At 37.7% G+C, this 18,366-nt stretch overlaps 1 protein-coding gene across 7 annotated transcripts in view; it reads left to right on the top strand.

Moving 5' to 3' along the window:
• The window catches only part of MCF2L2 (MCF.2 cell line derived transforming sequence-like 2), a 371,113-nt gene that overhangs the window by 294,800 nt on the left and 57,947 nt on the right, over positions 1–18,366 (top strand). For all 7 annotated transcript variants that reach the window (XM_089675584.1, XM_089675583.1, XM_089675586.1 and 4 more), the window contains exons 19-21: positions 2,829–2,921; positions 9,093–9,185; positions 13,238–13,363. In XM_089675584.1, coding sequence (XP_089531710.1) covers positions 2,829–2,921; positions 9,093–9,185; positions 13,238–13,363 — 312 coding nt within the window. The remainder of the gene's footprint in view (positions 1–2,828; positions 2,922–9,092; positions 9,186–13,237; positions 13,364–18,366) is intronic.

Here is an 18,366-nt window from a genome sequence, read left to right as displayed (position 1 = left end):
GCTGGTAACTTACGTGATTAGTGTGCAAAGTGAAAGCATTACCGCAGTTTAAAGATGGCCCAAAAGAGCAGCATCTACTTACCACTCTAGCACAGGAATTGGACTATTGCAATGAGGACTCCACAATAATGCCAGCATCCACCGGCAGGTGTGTACTCTGTAGGCAGTACTCTATGTGAGTGAGGCTGGAAATGAAATCCATGAGTCAGCTATTTACAATTTCAGTTTGAATGCTATTAGATGTTATACAAATGCCAGGTATGGATTACATTTCTTAAAGCGGTGCTAAACCTCAAGAAAAAAAAAAACAATGGGCCCCTATAGGTTTAGGTAATAATATATTAGTATGCACTGCATACTGGTACATTATGACAGCCTTACCTTTACATGGAGCCCTCCAGTGCAGCTCTGTCACGGATTCCTGGCGCTGCCTTTTTCACCTGGTCTTCATTCTGGATTTGCGAGCTTCGGCCATATGATTGGCCAGGGCCGCGATTACATAACTCCCATGCATGCGTTCAGGAGCCTTCGGCTATGGGACAGAACTCTGAAGGTTCGGCACAATATGCCGTCCTTTCAGAGCGCATGTGCCGGTGATGTCACTGGCTGCATGTTATGTGAATATCTCCTTAACAGTGCACGCTTAGGATATATTCACTGTACCTGCAGGTAAGCCTTATTATAGACTTACCTGTAGATACAAGTTCTAAAGCAGACTTTACTTCCTTTTCAATAGTGTTACAGTGAAGTTGAAACTGCAGCTCTGTAGATTAACTCCATGTTGGCCTTTATTACAAATGTTACAAAATGGTCTTATGCCACTTCTGGGATCGCAGTCTTTCCTGTTCCTGTCACCCCCTTTTTCTTTTCCCGCTGTGCTCAATGGTTCCTAACGCCGATCCCTATGTCACTACAGGACACAGTAGATAGTTTTTTTCTGAAGGTACTTTAGTAAGTAATGTCCCTCCATATATTCAAGAATACCTGGAAGGACCAACAAACCCCTTTTAAATTATTTATTTAAAGTGTTACTAAACCCAGGACCCTGCATTCACTATGTCTGGTCTCCCACATTACACCAATCATGGAAGTGAAATTATTTTAGTAAATATAAACTGCTAAATACCTTTTCTCATCAGCAGTTAGAGTAGTCTTGTGACTTCTATCAGTGTCCAGCTGAGCACTGGTTAAAGCTTGTAGGAGTTTTCATTTTTCTCTAAGAGGATGTAGAACCCCTGACCTCTGTCTGGACAGTTATGATGAGACTGTTATGATGAGTTTTTGACAATTTCCATGTATCACTTTGACATTACCAATATCGAATTTTGATAATTTTTATATCAAGGAGAGAAGCTGATTGGGGCAGAAGAAATTATAGCTAGTCAAGATGAAATGACACCCAATTTACAAACAGAACCTCCTAATGTGGCAGATATAAAGGCGTTATGCAGTAAACTAAAAATACAGGTTGTGACAATCCCAGTTGTACTCTAAACACTCTGAACTTGCAATGTTTAAAACCAATGGTTACATATAGACAACTCATATTAAAGTATAAGATGCTATTTATCAATAAGAATTTGACATGTATTATGTAATATGCATCATTTACATGACACTGTGGGGTTGATTTACTAAACTGTAGAGTGCAAAATCTGGTGCAGCTGTGCGTAGAAACCAATCAGCTTTTCAGGAGGGAGGAAACCATAGTACCCAGAGGAAACCCATGCAGGCGCAGAGAGAACATGCAAACTCCATGCAGGTGGTGCCGTGTAAGACTCATGGTAACTGTGTGAGTTTGTGATTAAGGTCGGGGTACTGCAGGTCAAGCTGGAAGGCTTAATAGGTTGGGACTCTATCACCTCCACCTGGTTCTGGAGGACCATGGGAACCTTCCAGAAGCCAGTAAGTGGAAGAGGTGGAGACCTAATCTGCATGTTTATGGGAGTCTAACCAAACCCAGGTTTGGAGGCCCTGGTAGAGTGGTGGACCAGCCCATAGATATGGGATAGTCAGGCCGGCTGGGGAGTCGGTTGGAAGATAAAGGGCTGAGGAGACTGTTGATGGCCTGGGAGGGGTCCTCTAGATCAGGAGGGGGGCTGGCCTCCAGGCTGGGCTTGGGCTGGCTCAGAAGGTATGCATTCAGCAGTACGGCATGATCAGGATCAAGGCCTGGGAGCAGTGGGAGCAAAGAGGACAGAGTGAATACCTAAGCACACCCTGGGTTCACAAGGGGAGGGACTATCACATGTAGCAAGCTTTCAAAGGACAGCACTGTGCTTAATCCTTTATCCTTGTCGGAGGAGATCTTCAGAGCAGCCAGGAGGGCTGGTAGTGTCTGCAGGCTGTGGAGCTGGGAGCAGTTCTACTGGGGAGAGAAGACATTTTTGCATGTACTGTAGTTTACAAAAAGCTAAGTTGATTTCCGATGGGATGCGTGGTTCTCGCTCGTAAGGGGCTGTTGCTACTGATCCGCAAAGACTGGCGGCTTTCAAGGAAAAAGAACAGTCCAGGATCTGTTTCTGTAAATAGGAAAGAAGAGTTCACCATGCATTGATTTGGTCAAGTTGGGCGTCCCGTAATCCCTATTAACCTATCCAATTTTTTTTCGCCTAATAAAATAACAAAAACCAAGCTCATGGACTGTTCACCGACTGTGGATGTGAGTGTTGCCTGGCTGTGCAGAGCTTTAGCGTACATAGAAACACAGTGGCCCCTCAAGAGGGTAGCGCTACACTTATGTGATATCATAATTCATGTAACACTGAGATAGCTGTAATATACAATCTAATGTGTGTTAATGTGTAACACATCTATTCTTTGTGCAGAAAGAAGACCTTCAAATTTATGAAAAGTACTGCCAAAATAAACCAAGATCAGAGGCACTTTGGAGGCAGTGCGCTGAAAGCATTTTTTTCCAGGTAAGTGGCAGTCATGTAGAAAATAAAATGTTGCATTGGAATATATATACATTTAAAAATTGAACAAAGTAATCATTTAGTTAACTGAGCACTTTATGTACAAATAATGCCTGACCCATATAGCAGAAATTATTCATGACTACGACACTTCAAAGCAGGAAGGACAGATGCCTTTGGTGTTGACAATATGTGCCAAAAACAAATGTAGAACATAAATACAACATGGCGCCAACTGACCTATAGTCAGATGAGGCTCAGAAATTATTATCCAGCTTAGGATCAGAGGCGTAACTAAAGTTCATGGGGTCCCTTAGCAAACTTTAGGGTGGACCTGCTAGCGACAGTTCCCAGTGGCCTCTGGCAGTGTCAGCTTTGACAATACTGTCATTAATCTTACATAAAGTATGCCTAAATAAAGGTAGCAGGAGAGCTGTCAGCATATTTAGTTTTAGGACACGTCTAGTAATCAATGCTATGGATAAAAGGTGTCGGGGGGATCAAGGGGAAGGGGCAGGAGTGCATTTAATCAAATGTTTGCACTAGTTTTCTAGATAACTGCTCAGTCCTTAGTAGCTCACCAGTGTATTTGATTATATCACATCTTGAGGCTATAGTGTAAATTCTAACACCTCTGACCCCTTACAGGGCTCCTAAAAATTGTAAAGAAATAATAAAAAATAATATTGTAAAAAATAAAATTGTAAAAAAATAATAAAAAAATAAAATAATAAAAATAGAAAACTACCAACACCGTCTACTGCCCCGCTGACAATGTCCTCTTTGAGGAAGGTGCCAAACTGAGTCTTTGCCCTGGGTGAAAGAATATCTAGCTACTCCAACGCATACAGTATGTGTTAGTATGCATGTGTTAGTGCCGCTACAATTACTGTATATTCTTAATACAAATGTCTCCAGCTTTTTTGCAACAATTAAAAAAACCTTATGTGTATTATCGTTTTTTTTTTTTATCTGGAGAGACTCTCTGGGATTTTTTACAGCCTGAGGAGGACTGTGTTAAACTGGGTAAACACTATTAGTTTTTTTTTTTAAATTTAACTAGTGGATTGATGCAGTAATCTCTCCCGCTTTGTCTTTATTCTGACAGAGGGACTACCCCATGCCAGAATTCACAGATCAGCACCTGCAGCTATCGGCTACTGATCGGATGCTGGTTTTCCAGCATATCCGTTTGACAAAAGACACTTGGTAGACCAGCTGACAGCTATACACACTGACCGAAAGCTGGCTGGTTCCTGCTAAACCTGGCTAATTTTGGCCTGTGTTTAGGCATAGAGGTTAATTTAATTGCTGGCTGTGATAAAAAGAATTTCTGAGGGTAAAAATCTATGCTACTAATAACTAAACAAATGGTAATCTTGAAGACTCCTGTGTTTATAAAGTTAGCATTACTTGACTGGAAATGTCACAGGGGGTACAGGATTAGTGTCAACTGTACCCTCCAAATCTTTGCAATACCATACTCGATTTGTGTTATCTTCACATTCACACACAGATTTTCTATGTTTAATATGCTATAACAACCTCCTTAATAGGGTCTTTCCTGCCCTGAGGCCCCATAACAGTTGCATGGGCTGCTATGGCTATTGTTATGCCACTGCTTATGACGTCAGATAATTACATTTATGTAGCCCTTCCAGTTTCAAAAACTGACAAAATGTAAGTGGCATTTCAGTCACAGTTTTGTATAAAATGTAGAAAGGTTAGACCCTCTGTTAGGTCTTTGTCGGGGAGATGTTCTCTCATGTCCCTTGTGGTGACCAAGACAGGAAGTAAGGGTTGGTTAAATCTGTCTAATTAATCTAATTTGAATAGTATGTCCAGCAGGTGGAAAAAAGTTAAAATGTCAAGGTGTGCACTGTAGGATTATGCAAGGTCAATAAAGTAAAGAAAGGGCTGTGACCCAAAAAGACAAGATTAGGTGCTGCTCAGGTAGGGAGGTGAAGTCCAAACTAGACCGCTGTGAATGCTGGCAGGGATAAGGAGCTTGTCCTAGCTCCAAGGTCCAGCAATGTCAGAAGGAAAAATCCATAAGCCGCACATCAAAGGCAGACCCATGTGCGTCAGATGAGATGAATGGCAGCATCAGCCCATACTCCAGCCAGGTCGCGCCCCCAATGCAGTTCACCACGCCCCATGATTTAGCTCCAAGGGGTGGAGTAAAATGCATTGGAGACGTGGCCTGGCTGGAGTCCGGACTGAGGCCGCCATTCATCTCACCTCGTGCACATGGATCTGCCTTTGATGTGCGGCTTATGGATCTTTTCTTCTAAAATAAGGGCCGTGTTACTGGATTTTGGTAAGGGATTATTGAGAGGTTAAATGCTGTGTGTTGAAAGTTGTGTTCAAAATAATAGCAGTGTGTTGAAAAAAGTGAATAAAGCTCAAAATCCTTCTAATAGCTTTTATTTCCATACACACAAATGCATTGGGAACACTACACATTCTATTCCAAATCAAAACATGAAGAAAAATATATCAAATTTGTGTTGTTCCGCTAAAAAAATTGAAGAAAAGTGAATATTAGACTGTTCAAAAAATAGCAGTGTTTGTATTCTTCTTTACAAACTCAAACATTCACTATATAAACTGAAAAATGTTTGAAGATTTTGTTTTCCTTTGAATCACTTAATGAATATTTTGTTGTATAAGCACTGTTTCTGAGAACTGCTGTACATCTGTGTTGCATGGAGTCATCCAACTTCTGGTACCTGTGAACAGGTATTCCAGCCCAGGATGATTGGACTACATTCCACAGTTCTTCTCTATTTCTTGGTTTTGCCTCAGAAACTGCATTTTTGATGTCACCCCACAAGTTTTCTATTGGATTAAGATCCGGGGATTGGGCTGGCCACTCCATAACGTCAATCTTGTTGGTCTGGAACTGCTATTATTTTGAACACAACTGTATATATATATATATAGTTGTTTTCAAAATAATAGCAGTCAGACATCACTAACCTGATCAATCACTGTTTTTGGTAGAAATGATATTTCTACATGGCAAATAATTTACTAGCAGGTGTAGTAGAGTAATAGAAATTCAACAGACCCAACAGTCATGACATGCATGCTGCTGATTCTGTGTAATTGAATCACTAATTGAAAGGGGATGTTCAAAATAATAGTAGTGTGGAGTCCTCTAAAATTCTGAGGAAAATGGGTCGTTCCAGACATTTTTCAGTTTATATAGTGAATGTTTGAGTTTGTAAAGAAGAATATAAACACTGCTATTTTTTTGAACAGTCTAATATTCACTTTTCAATTTTTTTTTAGAGGAACAACACAAATTTGATATATTTTTCTTCATGTTTTGATTTGGAATAGAATGTGTAGTGTTCCCAATGCATTTGTGTGTATGGAAATAAAATCTATTAGAAGGATTTTGAGCTTTATTCACTTTTTTCAACACACTGCTATTATTTTGAACACAACTGTATATATATATATATATATATATATATATATATATAAAATGTTTGGGGGGTGAAGTAGTTTTCTAGCAAAAAAAATAGAAGTGTCAGAATAGGCCTGGTCTTGAAGTGGTTAAATTATATACCAACTGAACTGTGCTAGGAACCCATACAGAACAACTGTAAGAGAGATGGCATTAAATAAGGATTTTAGTTGAAAGTACAACATTAATGAAACATATTATTCTTTATTGATAATCATTTAAAAAGCAATTTTGTATATAAACATAAAATATAAATGCAAATTAAATATTAAACATAGGCTCCTGGTCCATTCCAAATAAGAAACAGTATAGTTAAAGTACCACAACTACTAGAAGTGCAGGTTGTAAAAAGAAGATACAAACAATTCACTTACAGGTGTTTTTAATCATTTGTATACAACTGAGCAATATGACATATTCCACCAAATTCTATTTCAGCTGAAAATATAAATTCATTTGTTTCCTCTACACCCCATAAAATCCTCCTCTCTGTGTTTCAGAACATGCTTTAATGTATACTCCACACAGCAATGTTTGTAATCCTTGAGCGTAGTACACACAATCAGAAAATTGGATGGCAAAAATTGCTTTCGGAGGGATTGTATGGTAATCTGATCGTTAGGACACAGCTTTCGACAGCAGATCACGACAGTTCATGCAACAATATATGAAGGGACAAGCAAGAAAATGTTTCTCATATGAGCAAACAATTTTTGTTTAGTACAGTATTCCTCCTAAAACATCAAGAGACCAAGCATGCTCAGAAACAAAAGAATACATTGCAAAACGATACAGTACATTATATCAGTTCCGAAGTTTTATTCTCTCATACGAGAATTTTCGTAACTTTAGTATTATTATTATTATTATTATACAGTATTTATATAGCACTAACAGGTTTGCTCAGCGCTGTACATTATAGTGGGGGACAGAACATGAGACAATACAGTAACAAAACAAAACACCAGGGATTCAAGGGCCCTGCTCTTTCAAGCTTACAATCTAGTATCCTATTTATTATCAATATGAAACTAGTATGCAAAAAAAACAGACAACCATTTGTCCTATATTTTCATCATGTGTACAAGACACAACCCTTCAGCGTGATGAAATGTCATTTTATTTCACAGAAGGATTGTATCTTGAAAGGTTTTCTGTAGATGGCAATAAAGATAGTGAGTTGATTTACTGAAGGCAAATAAGCTGCTCCCTTTGCAAAGGAATTTTGCCTTAGGCTAACGAATGAGAAGTTTTGCTGACTTCAATCATCCAACCATGTGCAAGCAAAAATACTGTTTGTTTTCCTTGCTCATGATTTGGTATTCTTTGCAAAGTGACTTTTTTCCACGTTAACTATGCTAAAGGAAAAATCTATTGCAAAGTGTAGATTTCCTTGCCAATTAAACTGCCTATTTGTATTTAGTAAATCAACCACACTATGTTTTATCATTATTGTACTTTATTTCAGTCTAACTCGCTTATAATAAAAATAAAATGTGACAAAGGTTCTAACCCTTTCCAACGATACTCGTTTAGTGTTTTCAGAAAAGGTTTAGGCTATAGATACACTTTAATTGACTGTTGATCCAAGTTAGCCTGTGCTTGCCTGGAACTCCTGTGTGCTTTCTTCATGCTGAACAGACTGGTGCCAGACATACAGTAACTCCATTCGCCTCTGAATGCCTTTGTATTGGACTGTCACGAAACACTCCTGATAAAGAGAAGCAATCACAAGCAGTTATTTTGAAGACAGTGGTAATCAATTAGTTTCTCTACATGGCAAAGTTCATTATGTAATATAAATGTAGATCACGACTGCAGTTTGGCCTGCAGTTTGGTAAATTTTGGGGGGAGTACCTGAATTCCATTATTGTTTATTTTGTAGCCATATTTACTAGTTGTGCAGAAATAATTTTGGGAAAGTTGAATAAACTCTTTACAGCTTTAGTGCCGGTTCACATATATGCGGATTGAATGTGGTTTGAACCTCAAATGAAATAACATTGCTTCCTATGGTGCCTGTTCACATATGTCTGGTGCACTGGCAATGCGGATTCAGTGCTGATTGAAAAAGAGTCATGTCCAATTTCTGAGCAGTCTGGTTCAGGTGTGGATTACAGGCTATTGACTTCTTTGGGAACCGTTTCTAAATTGCACATGTGTGAACAGGATAAAATACTGACCTGGACCTGTCCTGAACCTGATGTAAAACTGACCTGAACTGCTGAACAACTACTGTGTCAATTAGCTATGAAACCTGAGCTTCAATCCGCACTGCACAGGTGTGAATCAGCTCTTAGCCATATTGTTGTTTTTAATCTATACCAAAAACTATGTAGGTGTGAGAACCTACCTAGGCAATATATTCAATTTATATGCAATCATGGAGTCTTTATCACGTGTTTAAAACCTTTAAAATTAATTGCACAGATAACATTTTTGGTATAAATTGGTAATACCTATAGTCAGAAAAATTGAACACCTACCTTATTTCTTACAGGCTCAATACTATGTTTTAAAGTAACTTTATTTCCCAGCATATACAGTTGTGTGGATAAAGCTGGTGGTGTATGATAGGGGTGTTACGGTATTTGAATTAATGCAAATTAACCATTTTGTTTGTAAACTGCAAAACAAAGTCACTCTCCATTGACTGATTTATGATCACATTTTAATCTGATCTCATTTTCATAAAGGAATGTCAACGAAAATTGGATCACAAACTTTCTTTGGATGCCTATCTCTTGAAACCAGTCCAAAGAATCACAAAGTATCAGCTCCTTTTGAAGGTAACACTTTACAGTTTTACTTACATTTTATGCCAATATTTGAAAATGTTTTTGGTTTATATACTAAGACAATGGAAAGAGCAGTTATGGGCTGTAAAGTGCCCATTACTGCTCTTTGCAATGTCTATTGCAATGTATAAAAAATTAGAATTAGGCACAGATTATTATTCAGAAAAAATAAAGATAAAACCAAGATTATTGGTTGTTATGCCCACTGCACTATGCACACTGTTTTTGCCTTTGTAGCCCATGTTAATCCATGATAAAATCCAGAGAAAAGTGTTCAGATTGAAAACAGCAGAATAAAGGTTCACCCTTCTGTAGGGTTGTCACTACTCCCCACCCTCATTGAGATTTCCTTCACTTCCTGTCCCAAAAATAGCCGTTGCTTAGGCAGGTGTTCCTTTTAAAAGATTTACCCCAAACTTTTTTTGATGGCAGCTTTCAGTGGTGGGATTTCTCTACCATAACAGGAAGTGAAATCTACCCCATATAAACACAAACAGCAATAAAAACTTGACAGAAATTTTAACCTTTACTCGTGTTGGCCAAAATTATATAAACATTTTGGCTAGAGTTTTCACCCTAAACTTTTTTTTTTTTCAGTGATCCAACACACCTCTGCTGGGTCAGAGCTAGAGTGCTCTATTAAGCAAATCTCATGTTCCCTGCAGATTGTAGAGCTCTAGTTCTGACCCAGCAGCAGGCATGTTGGACATTTTCAGAGAGACCACTGCTTCCACATAGGGAGAAAGCGCCCTTCTTACAGCAGGCTGGCAGGAGGCAGGCTTTTCTACTGTGCTTGCTTTTTAAAGAAAATGGACTTTAAGACTGCATACCTCTTATTTTAATCTACCTGGAAGGTGTATGATTCAAACTGAAAGAAGGACTTTAATATTGTTTTACAATTTTTCTTTGGAGAGCATTCTATCCTGATAAAGTAAAGTGGAAGGCCAAAGAAAAATATTTTTTTTTCTGGATAGAGTAGGTAAGAGGTAGAATCTTCACATCCTGTCCCAGTGGCCACTGATGGGGTGGGAAGCAATTATTGAGCAAGTTTCTTTGTAAAGCTCTAGAGGTTAGTACAGTCTTCTCTAATTGTTCCTATCCTGCCTATTCTATCATATTCTGTAATTAAGATTGATCTCAATTAACTGGTGATTTGCATACAGATTATTTGTGCTCACTATTCCTCAACCGGAACCATTTGTTTTCAATCTTAGAAGTGTTTAAGGAAGTTAGCTGAGCAAATTTCAACCGTAGCAATAACTGTATCTCCATCATTGTAAATAATATGCCCAGAAGAAGGTTGTTTTACTACATCATGAATGTGATTACCACAGGAGAACAACCTTTTCCCAGAGACTTATTAGAATGTTATAATTTGAGGTCTTGATATACAGTGAATGACTGTCCGCTTATGGGTGCTTCTTGTTGGAGGTTCTATTGCTGGACTCTCAATGCAAAAGGTATTTTTGTGTAGATTTGTGAAGTTAATCTGCTCCAGTTGATCAATAAAGTTAGATCACATTGCTGCATCCAGCCTGTGATTGGACAGTGTAGAAGCAGCAGCGTTTTTGTTAGGATACACGGATGTAAATAGGACCCCTAATGGATTACACATATTAGATATCCCCACATATGTAAGAAATTTAGGAATAATTTTAGGGACATCATGATTACATTTTATTGGTTTTTAGATATGTTTACCTTTTTAAGAAAAATCGTTTATGAAGTCAAAGGGTCACAGGATGTAACAAAACCCTGTGCAACTTTAAAAAAAGAAAATGTAGATGTACCAGGCTGTTTGCTTCCCCCTAGACCCCTGTCCAAAAATTCCTATAGCAATCTGTTTGCTTTACTGCATCTGGAAAAAGAGCACGAGGTTCATATGAAGAAGTGTGCTAATTCCAGTGATGCTGTGGGCGAGCATCTGGGGGCTACTGTTTTTTTGCAAAAGGACAGGATATGGCACAGAAAGATAATGGAATAAAGGTATTTCATTTACAATATTCAACAAGAGATGCTCAATACCACCTGGGGCTCTTTGCAGGGATGTATTTACCATAAGGCAAACAAGGCATTTGCCTAGAGCGGCATTTTTCAGGGGGGGGGGGCAGCACTGCCCGTTGGAAGAAGGGACGGAAGAAAGGACACACACGGCATTGGGGACCTGGTGGGTTCCGAGAGATGTTGTGGGTTTCATCACGGTGTATGCACAGCCCGACTTTCGTTCCTGAGGATGTCCGGAGCTGTGAAGGTGAGTGTCTTTCTCTCTCACCATGGGGGATGGTGGCTGGTGTAAGGGGGGCAGTATAAAAAATTGTTGGTGAGTGGGTGCACTGGACACCCCAGCTGCCATTGTGCTACATGCTGGGTGTCCAGTGCGCTCCTGTGCCTTTAAGGAGGGCTGGGCTCCCTCAGGTTCACCTGCCCTTGGTCTATCCATTAAATACATGTGCCTCTACTCTGGGGGCTCTCAAAATTTGTAGAGTTAGGAACTACAGAATATCGGGGTACCATGACGTGGCTCTGTGCCTCACGTATGTATTTGCAAATGTGTGCTAACTAAACCCCTGTTTTTAACACATACTGTTAGACAGGTTAATTTGTTTGTTGGCAAGTTGAGCTGGGAACTTTCTTTTCTTTTTTTTTTGTATGGGGAGCAGTGTTAGTGGAAGGCTCGTGTGGAGGGCAAGGGTGTTTTTGGTCAATGTCAGGCTCTTTCTGCAGGGGGGGTGCGCCAATTTTTGTGTTGCCTAGGGCAGCACAAAACCTAAATACACCACTGGCTCTTTGAGTTTCTTTACTTTTCTTTAAATGTTAACTTAGCCTTTAAAGTGGAAGTAAAGGCAAAACCTAACTAACTCTAAACCTACTCTCAGCCACAATCTAAGAATAATATATCTAGCCCTGTAAAGAAAATCGCTATACTTACCTGTTCTGCAGCTGCTCCACTCCTGTCTCCAGTGTGCCCACTGTGTGTTGGAAACAGCCGATAATGGCTGGGAAATGCCTGGAAAGTGACATCACCCATAGCGTTACTATGGGGCTTTCGTTGTCAGCTGCCTCTCCTGCACACTCCTACATTTTGAAGCCGCCACTGACATCTCAGCATGGGACTGGACTGGATCGGCTGAAGAAAAGGTAAGTATAGCGATTTTTTTTTTTTTTTCTTGACAGGGTTAGATAGATTAGGCACTTATAATGTGGCAGAGAGTAGGTTTAGAGTTAGTTAGGTTTGTCTTTACTTCCACTTTAATTACAGTTTTGCATAGCTTTAGTTTTCATTGTCTCTCAAAAAAAATTACATTTATAAATTTGTTATAAAAAAGTAAAAAAAAAGTATTTAGGATTTTTGTGGGGTTATGCATGAATAACATTTTAGTGTGTCTTCATAAAAAATATTATTCTTATTTGCATTAATATCATGGAAGAAATTCAACATGATCATTCCCACCCTTTTACTTTCATAGGTTTCAGGAAATCTACAGTATAACAAACTTACCAGTCTGTAAAATACATGTGAAAATCAGCAAAAATGCTTTGGAGATCTGAGGAACAAAATGAGGCACTGTAGGACAGAAAAAGGGGTTAAAGTTTATAAAAACCTTAACAATAAACAACTCTTATTTGGCCCCTTTTGATCTACTAAACCAAAAAATATCTGTTGATCCTGCTTGGCAATTTCCTGTGCTTTCTGCCAGGGCTGCACTCTTATCAGTTATTGTTCCCAACTTTTTCATTGGACTACAGAACCCCACCCTTTATACAGAGCCACATGATAGAAAGCTTGTGAAAATGAAGAAGAAGGTCCCTGGAAAAAATAAACTAATGTAACCCCACATCTAAGGACTGGTAAGCTGCATTATATAAAATGGATGTTCTTGAGTTTAGACAAACATTGGGATAAGTCTCCTGTGCCTGTGAGTTACTTACCATGCTAGACCTAAGTGAACCACCTAGCATTGCTGAGAAGATATTCTACCCTGGTTATATTTTGCATGTTAAATTGTTGATTTTCTTCTAAAAGGCATTCTTCTTTTTTCTAGGAAATGCTGAAGTGCAGCAAAAATTCAGAAGGCACAGCAGAATTAGAGGAAGCTCTTGCAACTGTACTAGATATAATCAAATCTGTCAATGATTCTATGCACCAAATAGCCATTACTGGATATGAGGTACACTACTATGTCTTTTGATCTTTTTATCAAAACAGAAAAAAAAATGGTTTTCAGGGTTGTTTTCCCACAATTGACTAAAATACCATAGTCATGTTAGTGCACCATGTGGTACAGAAGGTAGGCGTGTAGTTCTATAAAGGAGAAGGGCAGTAACACAATGGACAGCAGCTCCAGGGTTAAGAGTAGACAAACAAGAGAATACCACCCCAGGACTATTGAATGTATGGGTGGAATGTGTGCCATAGGACAACCCTCAGTATCTGACCTGCAGAGTCACCTTGCTAGGCAGCGGCAGACAGCCAGGCAGCAATTGAGTGACAGTACACAGCACAGGACATTCGTAACTAGGAGCATATGTATACACATAGGAGAAGAAGAAACATAAGCCATAGCCAATGCAGATAAACAAACATGAAAAAAGACAAAACCAATGCAAGACAAATCAGGGTACAACAAAAAGCAAACACTAAAATAAACAGACTCTAAGTGTAGAGTCATTAGAGACAACTAGACAACCCTTATAGTATTTTACAGGCAGGAAATAAAGCTATTGGTGTGTATTTGTACAGTGGGAGACATGGTGAGAATTCTATCCCTAAAAGGTACACGTCTGAAGATTAAAAGTCAGCAATATAAAACCCTTTTCACTGTTTTTTTTTTAAAGTGTATGAAAATTGTTCTAAGAGCCACATACCCAGAATACACCTAATTTAACATGGCATAGGCATATCACTTATTTTCTGTTTAAAGAAGACTTGTTTGACTAGTCTAATAATCTGTTAAATGAAGATGCTTGTCATGACAATGACTTTATAATAGTTGTGGAATTCTCTGGGTTTCACATACCAATGTCATTATATCAGGGCTGTTTGATTCTGTAATTTGTTCACAGTCTGCCACCACACCTGCAGCTTAAGCTACAGCTGCTGAAATATTTTTTTGTTCCTGTTTTTTCTACTGAAGCATCCCAGAAATGTAGGCCAGGTTCTTCAACTTTTTTTTCATACCTGTATTTTGAGTTTCTGCCATTGGCAACTGCCTGCAAACCCACATGGTAGAAAAATATATTTGAAATATATTTTAAAAATATTATTCCCAAATATATTACCATATATTTGAAGTGCTACAATTTTGGCCATATTCTGTATATTTAAAAAAAAACCAAAAAAAAAACCCTATATATATATATATATATATATATATATATATACTGCATGTAGAAATGCATTATTATTACAAAATGTATGAAAAATATTTTTAATAATACATTTCAAATATACTGTGTGTCTTTAAAAATACATATCTACATTTGTGGAATGCATTTACAAATATATGTAAAAATATATGTTAATATGACTTTTTTATATGTTAAAAAAAATCTGAAGAATATATTTTAAAAATATATATTTTTAAAATACACTCTTCAGATTTTTTTTTAACATATAAAAAAGTTATTTTAATGTATATTTTATATTTAGAAACGCATTTCAACATGCAGTATATATATATATATATATTTTTTTTTTTTTTTTACATTTATTGACATATATTTTGAAATATAATGAATATGGCCAAAATTGTAGCATTTCAAGTATATGGAAATATATTCGGGAAGAATATTTTTAAAATATATTTAAAATATATTTTTCTTCCATGTGGGAACCTACAAAATAAATATAACCAGGTACTTGGCTAGAGACAAAGAGCGATTTAGAACCCTGTGCTGCAGTGCTCTTTGTTTTGCCAAGGGACTTCAGCTGAATGGAATAACACTACTTACCTGTTTTCTATTGCCATTACTTATTGCTGATTTTGTGGATTACCAGGTTTACTCTAATTTAACTGCTTTGAACTCCATTCTATGCTGCTATAGCATAGTGAATATATTGTCTAGAGAACGGTGATTGACCTAATCCTTTACTCATTTATATGCAAACTGCTATTTACTGCAACCCTTGACAATATATTGGGTTCATTTACCACGAACCAGTCTGATATTTGCTTTTTGATACTGAACCATAGTTGTGTGCAGGGTATCTATATTTGTGCTCCCAGTAGCAGTGTAGTATCCATTTGCTTAACCTGGTGTGTCAGTGGGGCTGAGGTTGTTCTCAGAGTTGAGGCAGAAGAACAGAGAACCCAATCTAGCCAGCGGCTCCTGTGGGGATAGCGCTACATAAGACTCAGAATGCATTCTTTGCTCTCCTGCTGAAATCCACTTAGTACTCAAAACCACAACAGCATCATAGGTGTTTTTTTTTTTTATTGGGCTTGGACATTCCTGTGAGAATCTGCACTGTGGTCAGTTTTCTGTTCCCACACTGTTCATAGGAAAATTGCTAGAGCATTAATAAATAATGCTTTATGCTTTAGCCATAGTTCTCCAAACCAAAGGAAATTGACATTCCTCAGGAAATGCTCAGTACTCATGCATTCCAGATGTCTTACTAGGAATTATTGTAATATTATCTTTTAAAAGCCATTTTAAAAGATGTTATGGTTTTATATTTTGTTCTTTTTATTTAAAGGTTTTAGCTTATGGTAGTTCACATAAAATACACTATACTGTATATATACATATCCAGGCAAATGTGCCATACTAAGACCTTGAACCTTTACTAGAGATGTCCCAGACTTTTTCTTTTTTGTTTTATAACTGTGCATTCAGTGATGGGACAAGGTCCTTTAGCACCCAAGTCAGAAAGGTCAAAGAGTACCCCACCCATGAGCTGTGAACTACCTCAGCGCCATAGGTTGCAGTTTCTGCTCTTTTTGCACCCCCTCCTGCTGAAGCACCCAGGGCAACTGCTTCCTTTACTAGCCCCTTGGCCCAGCTCTGTGTGCAATGAAATGTTTCTATTCATGATTGCATTTGTTGACTTCAACTGCAGCTAATATCCTTTTGTTGATCATTGCTTATATACAGTATGTTGTAATGTAATGGTAGACATCTATGGTTATGGCCATCATCAAGATGGTTACGGTTCTGAATCCTGAAAGAAAGAACATAAAAGGGAAGGGTACTTTAGAGTTGGCACAATTGTGTAGCATTGATCAATCCTATTCTAGACATGTGGCACACTGCCTTTGTGCTTTTAGGGGTTTCCATGTTCTGCAAGACTGGCAGGGGTTTCCTATCACTGCTTATTCAGCTTAGCTTTAAGTTAACTTAATATTCTTTTTCCAAGTGAAAATTCAGTTGCAAAGTGAACATCCTATTTGCCTTTACTACATAAATCCCTTTGTGTTATGGTATGACTATAGATAGGAAGTAAGGGAAATCTCATTAACACCATGCCATTCTACCTCTGTGCTTGAAAGGGTTTCTTTACTTCCCCTGGTAAAGACTGCCAGGAATTTTCCTACTTAATATCCTGCCAATAAGCAGTTTGTATGCTTTATAACAAACAAATTAGCCTAATAAACAATCTGCAGCAATACAATGCAGACACATTCAATATCTTCCTACTGGCCTTTCTAGAGATTTCAGCCTAAAAAAGTTTATAAAGTGATAAGGAAGCAGTGTACATTAGTGACCAATATTCTGGATAATCTTGGCATTGGAAGGGTCATCTACTGCTGCTTTACTACCGTCATGCAACTGTAGCACAGATGGAGCTGTCGCTCAAGCAACCAGTCGGAATAACAGCAATCACTACAAGAGGCATTCTAAAGAAGGGCACAGAAGAGACATTTCTGGCTAATAAATGTAATAGCAGGCTTCCCCTCACTCCTAGATTGTAAGCTCCAAGGAGCAGGGCCCTCCTATCCCTCTTGTATTGAACTGTATTGTTACTGTATTGTCTCCTGTTATATTGTAAAGTGCTGAGCAAACTGTTGGCGTTATATAAATACTGTATAATAATAATCTTGTGGTATATGTTCTTAGGCAGGACCTTTACTTTTAAAGGTTTAAAATAAATTGCAAAGGCATGTTAAGACTGTTTCCAGTTTCAATCATGCCTCACTCATGCCTTACACGTGCATAACTGCAATTAGTAAACTTGATTTGCAGCAAACATAATAAAAAAGCTAATATTTGATTATACTATTATAAAGTCACAGCTCACAAGGTATATTAATGATAATAACTACAGTATGATCCTCCTGCGCTCCTAAATAAACAATACTGATGAACGTGGGGAGCTGCTAGCACCCAACCATTTACCAAATGGATACTAGGGCAAACAATTCTAAATAAACTGGTACAGCGTGTACCCTAATAAATATCTATTAGTGCATGAATACAATAATAATTAATAATACGTGACTAAAAACATATACTGTGAATATTATTGTGAAGTGAACTGATCCACTCAGGGATCTAAAGTGTAAACCAAAAGTGACTGAACATGGTGTTGTAAACAGAAACCGTGAAACCAAAAAAAGTTCAAATGGGACTAAAAATAATGTGAAAAGACAAATAAATGGTAGATGACAAATCCCTTAAATTGGGACCAAATGACTCACAAAATAATAATCACAGTGGCTTAAATTGCCAGAACTGAAAACAATGTGACAATAAGTGAATCCCTATTGAGGGATCAAAACTCCACAATAGTGACAAGTTCTGTGTTATAACATAAAAAACTCCCAAATATATATGAACATTTAAAAATAATGTTATGAAAAACATCAACACCACTCAATTATGAATAATATTCTGCAGTAAGTCCAAAAAATAAAAAATGATAAAAATAAAAAATAAAAATAAAAAATGGACACAAAAAGTAAGTAACAAGAAATATATATATATATATATATATATATAAAAATATATATATATATATATATATATACACACATATACATAAAAAGTTCAAAGGTGCATAAACACCAAGTGATCCAACGATTTTTGAAACGTGCAGGTGATAAAGTGGATGTGCATAACAACCAATGGGAAATAATCCGTAGGCGGCTGAATTGCACCCTCACCTCCTTGTAGCGACCCAAACGGGCAAAACGCTTGTAGGATCACAAAGAAGGATCCTCCATGGTTA

Source organism: Staurois parvus, unplaced genomic scaffold (assembly GCF_062004578.1).
Source record: "Staurois parvus isolate SC_StPar_1 unplaced genomic scaffold, SC_StPar_1.0 ptg000155l, whole genome shotgun sequence".
NCBI classification, from domain to species: Eukaryota; Metazoa; Chordata; class Amphibia; order Anura; family Ranidae; genus Staurois; species Staurois parvus.
The sequence above is the reverse complement of the archived record's forward strand: the minus strand, read 5'-3'. Positions and strand labels throughout refer to the sequence as shown.